Below are 18,549 nucleotides of genomic sequence, written 5' to 3' on the forward strand. Positions count from 1 at the left end.
ATGGTTTTTTTTTGTTTGTTTGTTTTTTTTGTTTGTTTTTTGTTTTTCACTCTGAGAGGCAGAAATGGTAGGAAGGGGAGAACACTGGTTCCAGAGTCCAGAGCCCTGTGTTCAAATCCCACCTATGATTTTTGCTACCTATGTGACCTCAAGCATTTCTGTTCTCGGGGCCCCAGTTCCTTAATCTGTGAAATGAGAGGAGTGGACTGGACAGCTTCCGAAGCCCCCGTTAGCCCTCAGTCTAGGTCCTTTCTATCCCACCATGCTGCTGTAATGTCTCTAAACATATGTGCAATCGAAACTAATTAGTGATTCTATTGTCTATGTGGCAAAGTTAGAATAGACATCACGCTTTCTAGTCAGCTCTGTAAAATCAGTTCTTGTGAATGTGGTATATTTTCCATATGCAATGAATTAATTGAAAGCTATATGTTTGTTATTTAAAGGCAGTGTGAAGATAGAGTCCTGGGCTTGGAGCCAGGAAGCCCTAGGTTCATATCCTACCTCTGATACTTCCTAAGTGCATGACATTAGAGGATCAATAAGCATTTATTCTGCACTTACTATGTAAGTACATTGTGTTAAGTGTTCGGGATAGGAAGAAAGATAAAAACAGTTCCTTCCATATAAGGAGTTTACATTCTAATGAGAGAGACAATCTGTCTAATCTATATCAATCAATCAGGAAACATATATTAAGTGCCTACTATGTGCCAGGCACTATATTAAGAGCTGGGGATACAATAAAAGTCAAAGGACAGTCCCTGCTCTCAAGGAGTTTAGAATCTAACGAGAGAGAAAACACATAAACAAATATATACAAAGCAAGCTACATACTGGATAAATAGGAAATAAATTAACAGACAGAAGGAACTAGAATTAAGAGGGCTTGGGAAAGGCTCCCTGTAGAAGCTGGGATTTTAGTTAAGACTTTAAGGAAGCCAGGGAGATCAGTAGTCAGAGTGGATCAGCATCTGTATCTATATATCTCTATGTCTATATATCTATTTATATATGAGACCATACAAGAGAAATACAGAGTAGAAGGAAGGTAACTTTCAAAGTCACTTAACCTTTATGTACTCAAGCGACTCCCCATGTCTTCATAGATAGGTGTTTGGGATTTGTAGTCTGTCTTGGTAAAAGGAGTTAGGGAATTCCGCACTCTGATGAAATGACACATTTCTTGTGTCTTTTCTCATATTTGTTATGGGAGACACTGCATTCGTGGTTTGATTTGGATGAACTCAAACAATCCCAGGAGCAGGAAATTTTGAGAAGCAGCCTTTCATTCCCAATTGGCATAGCTACAGGGAAAGAATAGCCTTTGAAAGGCCGCAATAGTGAGCACTTGTATCCATTGGCAATGACCAGCTCTTGTTCTTGTGATGTGATTTCTGTTGTTGTTTTAGAGGGCAAGGAAAGGCAGAACACAAGGATTAATGAAACAGATAAAACTGCTCATTGGTGGTTCTCCTACTCACCATTGAGAAGGGGTGTGGTATAGCAGAAAGAGCATTGTAACCAGAGTCAGAGGACCTGGATGTGATTCTTTTTTTTTTTTTCCTTTTTTAATTAATTTATTTTGAATTAACAACAATCACTTCCATAAGGTTCTGAGCTTCAAATTTTTCTCTGTCTTCCTCCCCACTTCCTTCCCCAAGACTGATATAGGCTATACATATACATTCCTATTAAACATATTTTCACATTAGTGATGTTGTAAGTAAGAATTAGAGCCAATAAGAGGAACCACCAGAAAGAGGAAACAAAACACAACAGAAGAAAAAAAGTAGCAAATAGTATGCTTCGATCTTTGATAATTCTTTCTTCTTTGTGGAGAGCATTTTCCACTCCATCTCCATTTGGAGATGTCTCAGATCCTTGTATTGCTGAGAAGGGTTGTCTATCAATATTAGTCATCGCACAACGTGGCTGTTACTGTGTATGATGTTCTCCTGGTCTGGATGTGATTTTTGCCTCTGACACTTATTATCTGTATGACTTTGGGTCAGTCACTTAACCTCTCTGGGCCTCGGTTACCTCATCTGTAAAATGAGGGCAGAACCAGGAGAATAATTTATACTTTAACAACAACATTGTGAAAACAAACTTTGAAAGACTTAAGAACTCTAATCAATACAATGATCAACAATGATTTCCTAAACTGATGACAAAGGATGTTGGCCACCTCCTGACAGAAAGATGATGGACTACATATGCAGAATGAGAGAAATGTTTTTTGATCATGGCCAATATGGTGATTTGTTTTGCTTGACTATGTATATTTGTTACAAGGTTTTTGTCTTTCTCTGTTTCCAGTGAGGAAAGGGAGGTGAGAGGAAGAGAAAATAAGTGCTTGTTAATTAAAAAAAATAAGATTTAATTAAAAAATATAAATGCAACAGAGCAAGAAAAAAATAAAATGGGGGCTTGACCTAGATGGCATCTCTGATCTTACTCTAAATCTGTGAGCCTATGGTCTTTCAGCAGCCAGCTTGGAAGCAAAAACAATGGTGTGTGCTGCTAGCCACAAATATTTTATTGGCTCTGTTTGATCAGATCCATATGGTCGCATCCTAGCCACCAGAATTAATCCCATAAAGGAAAATAACCTGAAGAGCTTGTAAGTGGCTTTGGCCAAAGAAGATCACCCTTAGCTACGTGGCAGATAGTATGGTCCCAGCCTGAAAGCCTCATCCCGATCCCAAGTTACTGTCTGAGCTGCAGTCACGCCATTTTTTCCCACCCCTCCTACATATTCACTCATGGGTTAATCCACTCTGTCTGACTGTTGAATGCAGTATAATGAGGAGGAAGGTAACCGGATTGGAATTGTTGGTATTTCTTCAAACAGGACACCAAGAGCTCCTTTTGGGCTTAAAACTTTCCATGTGTAGGAGCCCTTTTCTGTTTTAGTGTGAATATTTTATTTGGCAGATACAGATTTTTTTCATTTAATTATGCTTCAAAATTAAAGTAAAGAAAAAATACCGCTTAAGAATGCAGTTCAAAACTAGGCCTTTTCTTCATTTTTCATTTTTTCAGAAGTTACCATCAAGGATTATGTTGTTGTTCAGTCGTTTCAGTAGTGTCCTACTCTTTGTGATCCCGTTTAGAATTTTCTAGGCAGAGATACTGAAGTGGTCTGCTATTTCCTTCTCCCGCTCATTTTACATAAGAGGAAAATGAGGCAAACAGGGTTATGTAACTTGTGCAGAGACACAGTAATTTTCTGAGGCCAGATTTGAGCTTACAAAGATGAGTCTTTCTGACTCTAGAACCAGCACTCTATCCAATTTGCCAACTGGCTGCCCATCAAGAATTATAACCTGTAGGGTTGGGGGGAGGGATTAGGAAGATTTCAAAAGAATAGCATTGGTAAGGTGGTGAGACATTCTTCTTTAGAATGAGTGGTGTTCATCCCTGTCCAGAGCCAAAGAGATATCGGGGTGGTCATAATGATGATATTGACAGCAAAAACAACTCCCAGATGTATGGTGCCCGAAAATTTCTGAAACAATTAAGTAGACTGGTATATTTTATAAACTTAGTTGTTTTTGTTTTTTCTTTTGGACTGGGAGCAGAGAATAGAGGGAGTTCCAGACTATGATTTCACATGGTGTAGGGAATTTCCAGGGAGGAAACTCCCTTTTACCAGTGTAGATTGGCAACTGTTTGCAGCATATAGTTATAGAGAATTCATTTATTTGTTGTTTGTTCTTCATTCTTGAAGACGACCATAACATCAGGAAGGTGATGTCATGACTTGCAAGTGAATTGGATTTAAGTGATTTAAGTGTGCAAAGTCACCAGCCTCACTTTCTCCTCTGGAGCCATCTGGGTCCAGTGGCAAAATATAGATCAGGAGGCCTGGAGATGGCCCCGATGCAGTGGGAGACCTTGGCTTCTTAAGCTGAGGACTTTCCCAGTACAATTTAATTGAGGCAACACCCATGCAGTGATTAAGGCTAAGTAAGAAATGAGGCATAGAATGGCATCTTTTACTTAGTGAAAAAAAAAACAAACCAATCTGGGAGGGGAAGAACCCCAGGGTTTCTGGCCAAAACAGAAACAATGGATATTTATAATTTATAGAGAATTACCTGAAGGGCTAAAAGATTCAGTGAGTTTCTCAGGGACAAGCAGCCAGTACATGTTGGAGTCAGGACTGGAACTCCGATCTTACTGACTCCAAGTGTGGCCCTCCGTCCACTATGGCATGTTGCCTTTGTTTTATGAGGCTGAAATAAAGTGTTTTACAAACTTTAGAGCATAATATAATTAATTCATATTATTGTTATCCATTTATGGATAATTTTCCATTAATACTCTTATCAATAATATTGTGTGCTTGCTTTTATGACTAATTCTGGTAATTGATTTTTCAGAGTAAGTCATAGCATTCATAGAGCTAGTCTGGTGGGGGGGGGGGTTGAGATGTACCTGCTACTTAATTTGGTCTATTAAAGCCTCCCTAATTATATGACATCTTCTATTTGTATAGTCTCCTTAGTAGAATATTGGCTACAAAAATAAAACAAGGTTCTGTTAGGATTTTTTTTAACCTCAGAAGGAAGAGACTTTGTAGTTTTAGCTTAAGTGTTGGGGTGGAGACAGCTTTCACATTTGGGTTTTTGAAGAAGGAAATCGATGTCAGCTGTTAGTTCCTGTGAAAGAATCATGCCTTCAGTGCCAAATGACAGGACAGTTTTTGTCTTTTGGGGGACAAGGAGGTGAAGAAATTTTGGTGCTTGTAGAGCTAAGAAAGGAGTTTCAGGAGTTTTGGAGCCTCTCCCCACCTTGCTTGTGGGTAAGATGACACCTGCACCATCATAGACTGATAAGAGGCTATCTTCATTTTTCAAAATTGCTAGAAAAAGAGTTCCAAGGCAGTGAATAGAGGCCAATTTATGTTCTGAAAGGAAGGAACAAGAGGAAAGAAAAACAAAACGTTTTCCTCGTACCATATAGCATGTGACTCTCAAATAATGGTTTGAAATATGTCATCGAGTGATTGGAGGCTCATGGGGTAGTGGTCCCCAGACTCCTCCATCCTGTGAGTATGCAGATCAACAAGATGTATCTGGATGATTTCACAGAAAAAAGAAGAGGGGCTTCCAAAAACAAAACAGTTCCATTCCTCACCCTGAGGCTGAATCAGGTGGGTGAGAAGGGAGGATAAGGTTGATTTTTTTTCCATTCCACTGGAGAGCACTTTTATAAAAAAAAAAAACTCTCCCTTTGTTGCTTAGAGCCCCAAAATGAATCTGGACATCGATCCCTCATTCAGACAAGTGTTTTGATGACATTGCATTGTAGAGATTACACAAAAATGAAAGACGGTGTCCCTACCCTCAAAGAGCTTGCAGTCTGGGAGATGAGACACATGCATGTAAAAACAAATGACTGCACAATTCAGTGTATGATTGAGTCAAATGAGTGATACAGTTAAGTGCTATGAGTGTGTAGAGGAGGGAGAGACCACTTTTGGTGTGTGGGTGTATGTGTGTTTTTGTATATATATGTTCATATGTGCTTATGTATGTATATGTATACACACATACACATATTATGTACATAGATGCTATATATGTGCACACATACATGTGTATATATGCACGCGTATAATATGAAATCAACAAGCACAGTTGTGCTATAAAGAAAGCATAGGATTCGTATGAACAGAGAGGGCAGGATTAAGGAATCGGATAGTTTGTGGCCTTGCTGAGTTCAAAGCCCTAGGGGAAAGTATTGGAAGTGGTAGGATAAATGTCTAAAATTGTTAATAGTTACACTTTAGAAATATAAAATAAAGGCTTCATCCCATGCTAGACATTTTTCTCCCACTCAGCTGGAAGATGCCAATCTAAGGGATGTCATGAATTGGGGGCAAGTTGAAATCTAGCTGCCAAAATTTCATGAAAAAGAAAATAATTTTGTTTCTGGATCTGTGTTTGAGATTGTCCCCAAATTGCTGTCTTTCCAAGCTCGACAGATTCTGGACTGTAACAGTGTCACTTTAATATAATAATGTTTCATGAGGTTCCTACGTGATCTTCCAACGTTAAACAATTCGAGGTTGATCTGAGCGTGAGAAGCTGGAATGGAAGTAATAGCTAACAACCCGGTGTTGAGATTGGATGTAAGAGTAGCAGTCAAAACAGTCACATCTAGCTTTGTCATGTTTCATAACCCGTGTGTGTTGTGGCGTGCACTCAACAAAATGGAAAGCAAAATGGAAACCTGCTGTGTGGTACGTGTACCCAGAGCAAGGCAACAGAACGTGTGTGATCACCGCAGAAGGAACCTGGACTTTGGAATTTCCTGATTTTTTTGGAGAACCCTAGAGTTTAAGAAGGGCATGTTTTCAGCCTCAAAGAATTTTTCCAACCACAGAAAGACCCACCAGCAAGGGAGTGTCAGATTGTGCTTCAGATTTTGTTTCAATCTTTTGTACAGAGACATTTTCTTATTGTACACATACAACTGTCTTAGTCATCTGCTGGGGTAGATGTCAGCAGAAATGGTAGGAATAGGTAAAGAGCCCCTGGCAGTGCCCAGAAATCACCTTGCAGTTTAGAATGGTCAGTGAAGAAACTGCTATTTAAAGTGCAGCAAGGATTTAAGTTACATGTTTATCCCCTAATGAGAATTTGAACCAGGCATCTTTAAAATACATTGATTAGCTATAGTGAAAACATACACATTCAGTCAGTATTGATCAGTTTCTAAAATAAAAATAACAATAATAATAATAATAATAATTTAGAATGATTAGCGTTGCTGACTAGCTTTATGCCCTTGAATTTAAAAAAGATAATCCAAAGGAAGAAAAATCTGAATTTTAACCTAAATTTTAATTTAAAAAAATTTTTTTTTTAAATTTTTAGTGAGGCAATTGAGGTTAAGTGACTTTCCCAGGGTCACACAGCTAGTACGTGTCAAGTGTTTGGTCTGAGGTCGGAGCTAAACTCAGGTCCTCCTGACTTGAGGGCTGGTGCTCTATCCACTGCGCCAGCTAGCTGCCCCCTAAATTTTAATTAATACATTTCAAATTTATAAGGTTTTGCTTATATAAAGGGTTTGTGTTTGGAATGTGTTAATTCATTGTAATCCAAAATTAGATAGAAGACTTTGACTGTGAACGTTGATGCTCTGTTGCTGACTATAGATTCTCCTTTCTTTCAGAACAGGGTATTTTGGTAGTGATTATAGACAGAAGAACAGGCTTGAAGGATGATTCCTTTGTTCCTGGGCTTCTTTACTATGTTCAGCATTTTGTATATTGTCACTCAGTCAACAAGCATTTATTAAACTCCTGCTATGTGCCAATCTCTGTGCTGGGTTGTGGGAAACAATCTCTTAGTTCAACACCTAAGGGAAACAAAATTCTTACATTATCCCTGAGCATCAGCTCGAGGGGAATTCATGCTCTCTAAAAGAATTCTCATGGGGCAGCTAGGTGGTGCGGCGGATAGAACACAAGGCCTGGAGTCAGGAAGTCTCATCTTCCTGAGTTCACATCTGGCCTCAGACACTTACTAGCTGTGTGAGCCTGGGCAAGTCACTTAACTCTTTTTGCCTTAGTTTCCTCATCTGTAAAATGAGCTGAAGAAGGAAATGGCAAACCACTCCAGTATCTGTGCCAAAAAAACCCCAAAGAGGGTAACGAAGAGTCAGACACGACTGAACAACAATTACATAAAGAATCCTCGACATTGTCCAGCTATAGTAAAAACATATACATACAGTCAATATTGATCAAATTCTAAAATAACAATAATAATTATTATTATTATATTAGGTGGTAATGAGAGACCTCCCACTCTACTGCAAAGGGTCTTTTTGGGTCACAGTGTATGAAATTCTACCTTAGTCACTCTTTTTCACTGAGGCCCTCCATACTGTTTATAAGGGCTTTGTATTATTAAAATACAGAAATATTATTTAGGAAGGGTAATATATTCAGCTGCTATTGCTCCTAATGACAACAGCAGGGATCTTTTTGTAAATGGGACCCCAGAAATAGTTAAAAGCACACAATGATAATAGTTTATTAATAATTATTAATATAACATAGTTTTACAAAGTGTTTTACATGTATTATCTCATTTGATTCTTACAACAGTCCCTTGAGTTAGGTATGTCAACTGGACTGAACTGGTCTCTAACCTGTGGATGTCTGAAGCCAAACAGAGCAGGCTAGAGGTCGGAGAATCAGGAATCAAACAGAAGTTTAATTACAAAGTGAGACAAACAGTTTGCAAGCAAGGAGGCAGGTTAGACATATGTGCCAGGGCCGCGTCCCTGGTGGGGGGGACCCGCTATAGTGGAGTTGAACCTTGATTTATATACTTGTGGCTAGACAAAGAGTCATACAGTGTAGTATAACAGTAGTAGTGAGGCACAACAGCAAAAGTGAGGCTAGGTTGTCTAGTGACAGGAGGTCCATTCATATCAGGGCTTCATGTCTGGGCCTGGTGGTGCTTGCCCAAGCTCAGGACCATCAGTTCCAGAAGATGAGTGCAAAGGATTGTTGTTATGCCAAGTTCAGGGTACAGCTTGCTTGCTGGGCCTTAGCTCTGGAAAACAGGGTGTCTCCTGATATCTTGACAGGCGCTATTTTTATTTACATCTTATAATTGAGGAAACTGAGGCTGAAAGAGGTTAAATTACTCCTCTCACACTGCTGCCACCTTATTTCAGCCCTCATTACCTCATGCCTAGATTATTGCAGTAGCCTCCTAATTAGTCTCTGTGTCTCAAGACTCTCCCCATTTCAGTCTATTCTGCATATTGCTACCAAAGTGATTTTCCTTAAACACAGATCTGACCATATGACTCTTCTATTCAATCAACTCTAATAGCTTCCTCAGATTAAATATAATATAAAACCCTCAGTTTAGCTTTTAAGCCTTACAAAACCTGACGCCAACATTTCTTTTTTTGCTTTTCTTTCTTTTTTTCTTTTCTTTTTCTTTCTTTTCTTCTTTCTTTCTTTCTTCCTTCCTTCCTTCCTTTCAGTTTTCAACATTCACTTTTATAGAATTTTGAGTTCCAAAATTTTTCTCCCTCCCCAGCATGGTAAGCAATCTGATGTAGGCTGTACATGTACAATCATATTAAACATATTTCCACATTAGTTGTGTTGTGAAAGAAGAATCAGAACATAAGGGAAAAACCATGAGAAAGAAAAAAAAGAGAAAATAATATGCTTTGATCTGCATTCAGACTCCATAGTTCTTTCTCTGGATGTGGATAGCATTTTTCATCATGAGCCTTTTGGAATTGTCTTAGATTATTATATTGCCGAGAAGAGCTAAGTCTATCAAAGTTGGTCATCACATAATGTTGCTATTACTATGATGATCTCCTGGTTCTGCTCACTTCACTCAGCATCAGTTCAGGTTAAGTTCTTCCAAGTTTTTCTGAAGTCTGCCTGCTCATCATTTCTTATAGCACAATAGTATTCCATGACATTCGTGTACTACAGCTTGTTCAGCCATTCCCCAGCTGGTGGGCATCCCCTCAATTTCCAATTCTTTGCCGCCACAAAAAGAGCTGCTATAAATATTTTTGTACATGTGGGTCCTTTTCCTTTTTTGTGATCTCTTTGGGATCCAGACCTAGTGGTGGTATGGCTGGATCAAAGGGTATGCACAGTTTGATAGCCCTTTGGGCAGTGTTCCAAATTGTTCTCCAGAATGGCAGCTTATCTTTCTACCTTCAGTTGACATTACTACCTACTCCCCTGTCCCTTCTATCCCCAACTCTTCAATCCAGACAAACTGGGTTTCTCTCTGTTGTTCACAAACAACAGTCCATCTCGGTCCAGCACTCTACCTGCTAGCTGCCTGTATCTGTGTATGTGACAAGGGATGTATATACAAAGAATGAAACAATCCTCACTGTCTAGAAATTGGTGTTTGAGCATCATCTTAAAGGAAGAGAGGAATTCTGTAAGGCAAGAGGTAAGGAGGGAGTACTTTCTATCTTTTCACTGGCTGTCCCCGGTGTCTAGAAAGTACTCCCTCCTTACCTCTTGCCTTAGAGAATCTTTCTCTTCCTTAAAGAGAATGCTCACATAGCTTTCCTGATTCTGCATGAAGCTTTTCCTCATTACCCCAATTACTAGTGCTCTCCTTCCCCAAATACCTTAGATTTAACTATTTTGTATATATTTGTATTTATTTCTTTTATATTTTAGCTATATATATATTTATGCATATTTCTTGTCTCCCCTGTTAGAATGTAAGCTTCTAGAGAGTGGGGAGCATTTCCTTCTTTGTACTCAGCACCTGGCACAGTGCCTAGCACATAACAAGCAATGAACAGGTTCTTATGGATTGGTTGCGCAACATCACACAGCTACTAAGTATGTCTGAGTCAAGATTTGAACTCAGGTCTTCCTGACTCCAAGTCCAACTCTCAACTCCCTAGCTGCCTATAACTGTATATATGACAAAAACTGCTGTCTAAGGTTCTGGGCTCCCCAGTGGGGCAGTTCTCTCAACTAACCCAGTGTGGTTCTCTCTGCAAATTGGTTAGATTAGCTCTTATCACCTAGCTTGTTGCTGTCATTGACTCTACATGACCCCATGGATTTTGTCCATGGGGTTTTCTTGGCAAAGATGCTGGAGTGATTTGCCATTTCCTTCTCCAGTGTATCCCCATTTTACAGCTGAGGAATTGAAGCTAATAGTGTCATAGGCTCACACAACTAGGAAGTGTCTGAGGCAAGATTTGAATTCAGGTCTTCCTGACTCCAGGCCTGGTGCTCTATCCGCTGCATCAGCTAGTTAGTAAGACCTTAAGGCAATGAGGTGTGGCAGTTATGGTTTGATGGGAGTGTGTGGAGAGAGGAAGTAGGAGAAGTCTAGAGGAGAGGTGTCAAACACATGGCATGCAGCCCATAACATTCCTGAGTTTGTCCCGAAATAGATTAAAATGTAATTGGGAAATGTTTAACAAAATAAATGAAACAACAATAAAACAGATAATATTATACTTTAAAAACTAAATTAATGTGTGACCCATAGGAATTTTTATGTATGATTTAGTGGCCCCCATTTCTGTTTGAAGTCAGCAAGGTAGTCCAGTGGATAGAACACCAGGTCTGGAGTTAGGAAGACCTGAATTCAAATCCAGCCTCACATACTTCCTGTGTGACCCTGAGCAAGTCACCTACCCTATGCCTCATCTGTAAAATGAGCAGGAGAAGGAAATGGCAAACCACTCCATTTTTTGCAAAGAAAATCCCAAGTGGGGTCATGAAGAGTTGAACTTGACTCAACATCACTAGTAACATTTCTATTTGAGTTTGACACCACTGGTCTTGAGCATTGGTTTTCAAACTTTTTGGTCTCAGATGCCCTTTACACTCTTAAAAATTGTCGAGGACTCCCAAAACATGGGTCATGTATCTGTCAATATCTACTGTATTAGAAATTAAAATATCTTAGTATTATTATGAAAACAGTTTAGATCTTGCCCCTAAAAGGATTTGAGGAACCCAGGGGTCCTTGGACCACACTTTGAGAACCACTGAGTCTCAAGTCTAGGGTGCAGGCATCAGACAAAGAGCCTGGTGTATGACAGTGTGGGGCCACCCACAGCTGAGAGTAGCAGGAGAGTACTGAGTGCCTGATGGAAGAGGGAAAGAAGTGCTGAAAGACTGGAGACGTAGATGGGGGGGGTTGGAAGGAGGGGGACACTTCACCTATTACACAGCCTGCCCAATGGACCCTGTTTATAGACTTGCTTAAAAGGAGAAACCTGTTTGTATGGTCTCAGACTATAAATGCAACCAGCAAACTCAGCAGTAAAAATTTATTACTTAGTTATTGATGTTTGTTCATTTCAGGAATGATGGGGATTGCAAGATTTGCAAACTGTTCAGTAAATCTCAGACTTAATAGTCACAATGCTATTAAGATGCAGCCTCTCCCTCCCCATCCCCCCAGATTTGTTTATGTTTCAGCATTCACTCTGAGCTTGTTTGTTCTGGTTTTTCATAAGCCAATGGGGCAAAATGCAGGATTGTCACACTTTAGTTCTGTGACTAGAAAGGTCAAAGGGCTAGTCTTTTGTGCTTTTCTCTGGTAATTTTGGAGGGTTAGAGGCTTAGTGTTCCTAGTTAAAATTTGCAGAAACCGAACCTTTAAAGAGTAAAAGCCATCCTTTCCCCTTGACTTCAGCTCACTGTAATCCTGCATACTCACGCCACCAGTGTAGGAAATGAATACATTGCCTTTGGAGTCACACAGCTTTAGGGGCAATCTAGTTGAGCGAGGTCATCAACCCTCAAATGAATCTGTGAGCTTATTGATTTGGAAGCTCCCTCCAGTGATGCAGATCTTAACCCATCCAAGCCTGCCCATCCTGTGAGACGCTTGACAGTGTCCTCTGAAAAGTTCACTACAAGGGGTCTCCTAGATATTAATCAGAAATGTTGTTGTTCAGTCATTCAGTCATTTCCAACTCGTCATGATCCCATGGACCACAGCACGCCAGGCCCTTCTGTCCTCCACTGTCTTGAAGCCTGCCCAGCCTCATGTTTGTTGTTTCCACAACCCTATCTGTCCATCTCATCCTCTGCCATCCCCTTTTCCTTTTGCCTTCAGTCTTTCTCAACATCAGGGTCTTTTCCACTGAGTCCCGTCCTTTCATTATGCGGCTGAAGTATTTAGGCTTCAGCTTCAGTATTTAACTTTCCAGTGAATAGTCTGAATTAATTTCTCTAAGTATTGACTGATTTTATCTCTTTGCTGTCCGAGTGACTCTCAAAAATCTTCTCCAGCACCGCAATTTGAAAGTGTCAATTCTGTGGCGCTCAGCTTTCCTTATAGTCCAGTTTTCACCCCATACACTTGTTCCTTATGGAATTCCTATGGAAAAACCCATAGCTTTGACTGTTTTTGAAGCAAACCAGGCTCCATTCTGGGTTTCCATAATGAGATATAACAAGAGTATTCACCTTACCCATGGGTAATGCACCAAAAGTTTATGGTTCAGTTGTTTAGAGCTCATAACCCATTTCCTCATAGAAGCCTCATTACACATAGTACCTAAGTTTCTAGGCTAGACCTCAAAAGCTTATTTAACTGAAATGTACTATTTAAGTTACAAATAAGGCAGCATGACATAGTGGGAAAACTGCTGGGCTTAGAGTCAGAAAGACCCAGGTTCACATCTTGTGTCTGACACTGCTGTGTGACCATGGGCAAATCACTTAACCTGTCTGAGCCTTTGGCAACTCTCAAACATTAAAAGTCAAAGACTGGAGCAAAGGGCATTTGTGATCTCCTTAGGTAGAAATTCTACTGGAAGTCCCCACACTGACCAAACTATATCCTATTGCTTGAAGTGCTTACTTAGGATAAAATAGGTAATGAGTGGTGAGGGTAGTGTGGCTAGCTTTGTGACTCATTTATGTAACATAGTTTCTATAGGGAAATGCATTCTAAGGACTGGCAACGTATCTCATTCTTAGACCTCAACTACCACATCTGCAGAATGGGCTGGTGGGAAGGAAATACACTCCCTCACCCAAGTTACATTGGCCACTTGCTATCAGAAGAGAAACCTAGCCCCTGAACCCTTTTTCCATAGTGTTTGTTAACACTGTGAGAGAACTTGGACAGTTAACTGTTGAATTGATAATTAATTTATGAAATAATAAAATTATGAAATAGGGGCAGGCATGCCCAGTTCTTTGAGTATTTTCCAGGAAAGGCCACAGCGACAGTGGCAGTACATAGTACTTCAGTTCCTAGGCTAGACCTCAAAAGCTTATTTAATTGGGCTGCAATCACACTTTAATAAGGCACAGAGGGATAGAGATAAGTAGGGTACAGAGGCAGATGGCATGGGAGCGGGGGATGGGATGGTGAAGGGAGGCAGCTTGGGGAAGAGGATGGGATGGTGAAGGGAGGCAGCTTGGGGAAGAGGATGGGGAGGGAGAGAGGCACAGAGAATCACTCATGTAACCATGGATTAGAGTTGGGGGTACTCAGCAGCATGGACCCGGATGGAGATAGGAGAGTGCTGAGGAGCAGCAGTTTGAGGTGTCACCTTTATAGGATTTTTTTGGGAACAGACTAACTCTTGTCTGTGCCACCTTGGGGTTAGTTCATTAACATATTCAAATCATCTCAAAGTTGTTTGTAAAACTTTGAAGTTAACATGTCCGCCTCTCTCAGAATTATCAGCGCCATTTGGTGTTCTGGTCTTATTGAGGATGTCTGGATCTTGTCTGGGATTGACATATCACAGGACCAGAAGGCCCTGACAGCAAGACCTCAATAGCTTCCCCTGATTCAGCACCTATTACCAGGATGTAATATATAATACAATTTATAAATTACACTCTTTTGATCTTTGGGATGGGTTGTATGTAAACTGTAGGTTCTCCTTTGGAATTTCATTTCTTGCTATTGCCCCTTATACTGGCTACTTATAAACTCATTATACTGATTAGAAGGGAAGGGGGAATGGTCAGGACAACCGGAAGAAGATATAATATTAACACAGTAGCTTTATTCATTCTTATGCTGAAAATTGTAAAAGTTATGAATAACATGTATTTGGGACTTAAATGAGGCAGAATACAGAGGAAAGAATACCTCCCTTGTTCTGCACACTGTGACTCTCTTAATGAGTTAATGACTTTTAATATTACATTTACTTTTTTGGCCAATATCTCACACTTTTGATCACCATGTCATTTTTCTTGCTCTCATAAAAGTGGAGTTTAAGCCATTCATGTAGAAGGTGTCATTAAATTATTGCATTTGCATTTATTTTTTTTTTTGAGACTGGGTCTCACTTTCTCATCCAGGGTAGAAATGTAGGGGCTACTCATGGACCCAATCCATTACTCATTGGCTTGGGAGCCTTGACATGTTCTGTTTCTGACCTAGGCCAGTTTGCTGCGGCAGTCTGATGTCTCTCTGCCCCTGCGGACTTGCTCTGTTGATGCCAGTCTTAAGGGAACACTAGATCAGCTTAGCCCACTGCAGCTCACAACTGCCAAGCTCAGATGACTCCCCAAAGTAGCAGAGATTGCTGACATGTGCCATGACACTCAGCCATTTGCATGTAAAAATGAAGAAAATGGTGTTATACCAAATTCCTTACTCCTTGATAACTTGACAACTCATTGACAAATGGACCATTGTCATCATGGACTGGAAATATAAAGGCACTGAGCGTCCAACCCAATTCCTCTACTTACCCCGTACCTCCCCAAAGGACTGAAGCAATAATATTAATAATTAACATTTGTATAGTGCTTTAAGGTTTGCAAAGCTCTTTACATGTGTTATTTCATTTGCACCAAACCTTGAGGGAGGCGCTGTTATTACCCCCATTTTACAGATGAGGAAACTAAGCTGAGAAGTTAATTAATTTGCCCAGGGTCACACAACTAGTAAGTGTCTGAGGCTGGATTTGAACTAAGGTCTGCCTGACCTTTATTCTCTGTGCTACGGGACTGCCTAGGTAAAGTAAGAGTAAGAGTCTTTTACATTTCAGGGAAAAGCCAAGTCAGGAATGGTTTGGGGTTTTTTTTGTTTGTTTTTGTTTTTGTTTTTTGCTTTTTGGTGAGGCAATCAGGGTTAAGTGATTTTCCCAGGGTCACACAGCTAGTAAGTATCATGTGTCTGAGGCCGAATTTGAACTCAGGTCCTCCTGACTTCAGGGCTGGTGCTCTATCCACTGCGCCATCTAGCTGCCCCTGGTTTTATTTTTGTTGCTGGAACTGGGGTTGGAGTAGGGGGAGTCTGGAGAAGGGATGGAAGGATAAAGGGATGAATGGATAAGGAGATGAGCTGGGGTGGTGGCTGTGGAGACCAGCATACGTTTACCTGTGCTTTCTCTCTCAGAAGGGACAGTTGCTTGCTGTATGAGTGTGGGGTGAAGGTGGGCAGTGGAGGAGGGGAAGCAGGGGCAGGGAATATGGTCCTAGGTAGCAGCACCTGAAGCAGGAAAAGGAAGAAGGGAGAGAAATGCCAAGCAACAACAGTGAGGAAGACGAGGGAATTCCTGTGGTCACTGAGACCATCCAGTTGTTCTTATATAAGGAATGTGTTTAAATAGGGTATACATCAGGGTTGTCCCTACTCTTTTCACTCTTAATATGCCAGTTCCTCGATGGACTGGGTAACATTCATTCAATGGTGGTAAGAAATCTTGAAGGTCCCATAGCATCATGGGCTGAGGCCAGATGGGTAGCCAGAACTACAGCTATGGAAAAGGCAGTGATCACTGGCTTTAAGTAGACAGAGGCCAGGGGTCTCCCGTTGTGGACAGGTCATGTGGAGCAGGTTGAAAGCTAACCTTTTGACAACTCTTTGCAGCCTTCTACTGGGTGGACTTGGAGAAGCCTTGCTGGTTTATTCAGAGAGGACGAGCACATAGAGAAGAGAAGGAGGATAAAATCGACAAGCTGCAAATACCGAAGGAAAAAGCAAGAGCTCTGTGTGGATGGAACAGATAAAATGAAAACAGTGGGAGTATTGGGAGCCATGGACAGGTTCACTACTTCCTCAGGAGAAGGGCAGGCTCAGAGAAAACAAAATCTGTTCCTAAGGATGATGGAGGGGTAACCCTCTTGATGTTGTAATTATTAGGACCACCTGGAAAAACTCGTTAGGGCTATGAGTGGCTGCCTATGGCTGTCTTTAGTGTCTCTCAGCACCATCTTACTAGAGACACACACGTGGTCATTCGGTGCCCACATTTCCCTCAGCCCCTTTGTGGAGAGAGGAGTAGTAGAATCTTCCCTGGGATTTTCCCAGACCTTTTTGGAAGCCTAGGATTCATTTTTATACTAAACCGACTCATTTTATATTAAATGCCCCTTTTTGAGTCTCCCCTTTACCAGCCTCCAACACTATCTCACAACTGTATGGCAGAGGGCCCTGGGTGTATTTTAAATGTTTATGGTCTCTTCTGGGAATTCACTGTCCTAAATTCTCCTGTCTGTCCTGACAAAGAACTGCAGAATTCACTCTCGTGTGCAGCATCTGGAGAGCATTCCTTGGGAAGGAGTTGATTTGTGAGAAATTGAATGGCCATGCAGGGCTATGCTAGAAATCAGCAAGGCAGCCCAACTTCTCTGTTGTGAGCTCAAAAGCTTAGGTTTTGGGTTTTTTTTTTTTGTCATTGTCATTGCTTTTCCTTCCTTCTCACAGATTTCTCTGAACTCTCATCAAGTGTATGTTGCATTTATTTGTTAATTCTGCACATTGTTTCATTTCCTGCAAGTTGAAAACTTAAGTTAGCACTAAATTATCACCAAAGTTTTATAAGCACTGTTGAATGTCCTGGATAGTAAAAGATACTCCCCTTTCCCTGCCCAAAACACTAAATTATCACCAAAGGGAGCTAGTTTTTTAAGCACTGATGGATGTCCTGGACAGTAAAAGATACTCCCCTTTCCCTGCCCAAAACAACCTGCATTCCCCAAAGCTTCAAATTAGTTAATTCCATGGCATCCCAGAAGTTGTGAATCACTTCACAAGAAAACAGATTAGATTAAGAATTGGATTGAAAATGTTATAACCCTGTCAGTGTCCCTTATAAGAACAAAAGGAGAATTTATAAAAAATAGAAAATAGGATTTACATGGGATGAGAATTGGATTTGGGATCCACAAGGAAGGCGTTGAGTAAATCATCAAGATTTGGCTCCAAAAAAAAAAAAATTTCTGTTTACAGTTGCCTTTGTCAAGGTAATACTACCTTCCCCTAATTTACAGAGCTTTGGCCTTTTGTAACATGGCAGGGAAGCTGTCTCCTGGAAGATTGTACTGTTACCAAGTCACAGAGGCCATTGTCAGGGGTTGGAAGCCCAGCTTAGCCACATACTGCTCTGTTCTAAAGAAGCCCTGTGCTTTCATGGAAGGTATTGGCTGAATAGTATTTCCTTGTTTCTAAATAATCATCCCATCCATCCGTCCATCTGCCCTGTGACTGTCCTCCCCACCAATCCCTCCTCCTTATCTGGAGCAGCAGCATCTCTGAACTAATGGCCACCACCCTGGGGAAGTCAGTTCACTCAGTTTTGGAACTGCTTTGGGGCCAATCTACCTGTTTTGCCTGGTGAGTAGATGTAATCTCACCTAACCCACTGTGTCCAGCCCAACATGGGAGTGTATCTGACTGCTGAAGGGCTCCACTTGCTGTCCCTTGACTCTCTGCACACCTTGGCTTTAATATCCTTCTCTGGCCACTGCTCTCTATGTGTTACCCGCCCCTGACTCAGCCCCTCCCCTGCCCCCCAATAAAATGTTAGCTCCTTGAGGGCAAGTGATGTCTCAGTTTTATATTTATATTTGTCTCTTTTGCCCAGGACAGTGCTTGGCACTGTCAAATACTTTTCAGAAATGCCTTTTAATTAATTTATTTAAAGAAATAAAAAAAAGAGGCAGGAAGATCCAGTTCAGCTCCAAGTCTGTGATCCTAAAGTTCTCAGGTGAGTTCTGAGATGGATGGCTGAAAGAAGCTGCTGCTGCCTTATAGCTTTACTCCTTTGTTTCAGCTT

The 18,549-nt window shown here is 40.8% G+C and overlaps 1 protein-coding gene across 3 annotated transcripts in view; it reads left to right on the forward strand.

Annotated features, from left to right (window-relative positions):
• The window catches only part of LOC114031939 (transmembrane protein 241-like), a 170,165-nt gene extending 151,833 nt beyond the window's left edge, over positions 1-18,332 (forward strand). For all 3 annotated transcript variants that reach the window (XM_027847156.1, XM_027847157.1, XM_027847158.1), the window contains one exon: positions 16,362-18,332. In XM_027847156.1, the coding sequence (XP_027702957.1) occupies positions 16,362-16,422 (61 nt within the window). In that variant the 3' untranslated portion in view covers positions 16,423-18,332. The remainder of the gene's footprint in view (positions 1-16,361) is intronic.
• The last annotated feature ends 217 nt before the right edge of the window (positions 18,333-18,549 follow it).

Source organism: Vombatus ursinus, unplaced genomic scaffold, assembly GCF_900497805.2.
Source record: "Vombatus ursinus unplaced genomic scaffold, bare-nosed wombat genome assembly UNPS02015255.1, whole genome shotgun sequence".
In the NCBI taxonomy this organism is placed as follows: Eukaryota; Metazoa; Chordata; class Mammalia; order Diprotodontia; family Vombatidae; genus Vombatus; species Vombatus ursinus.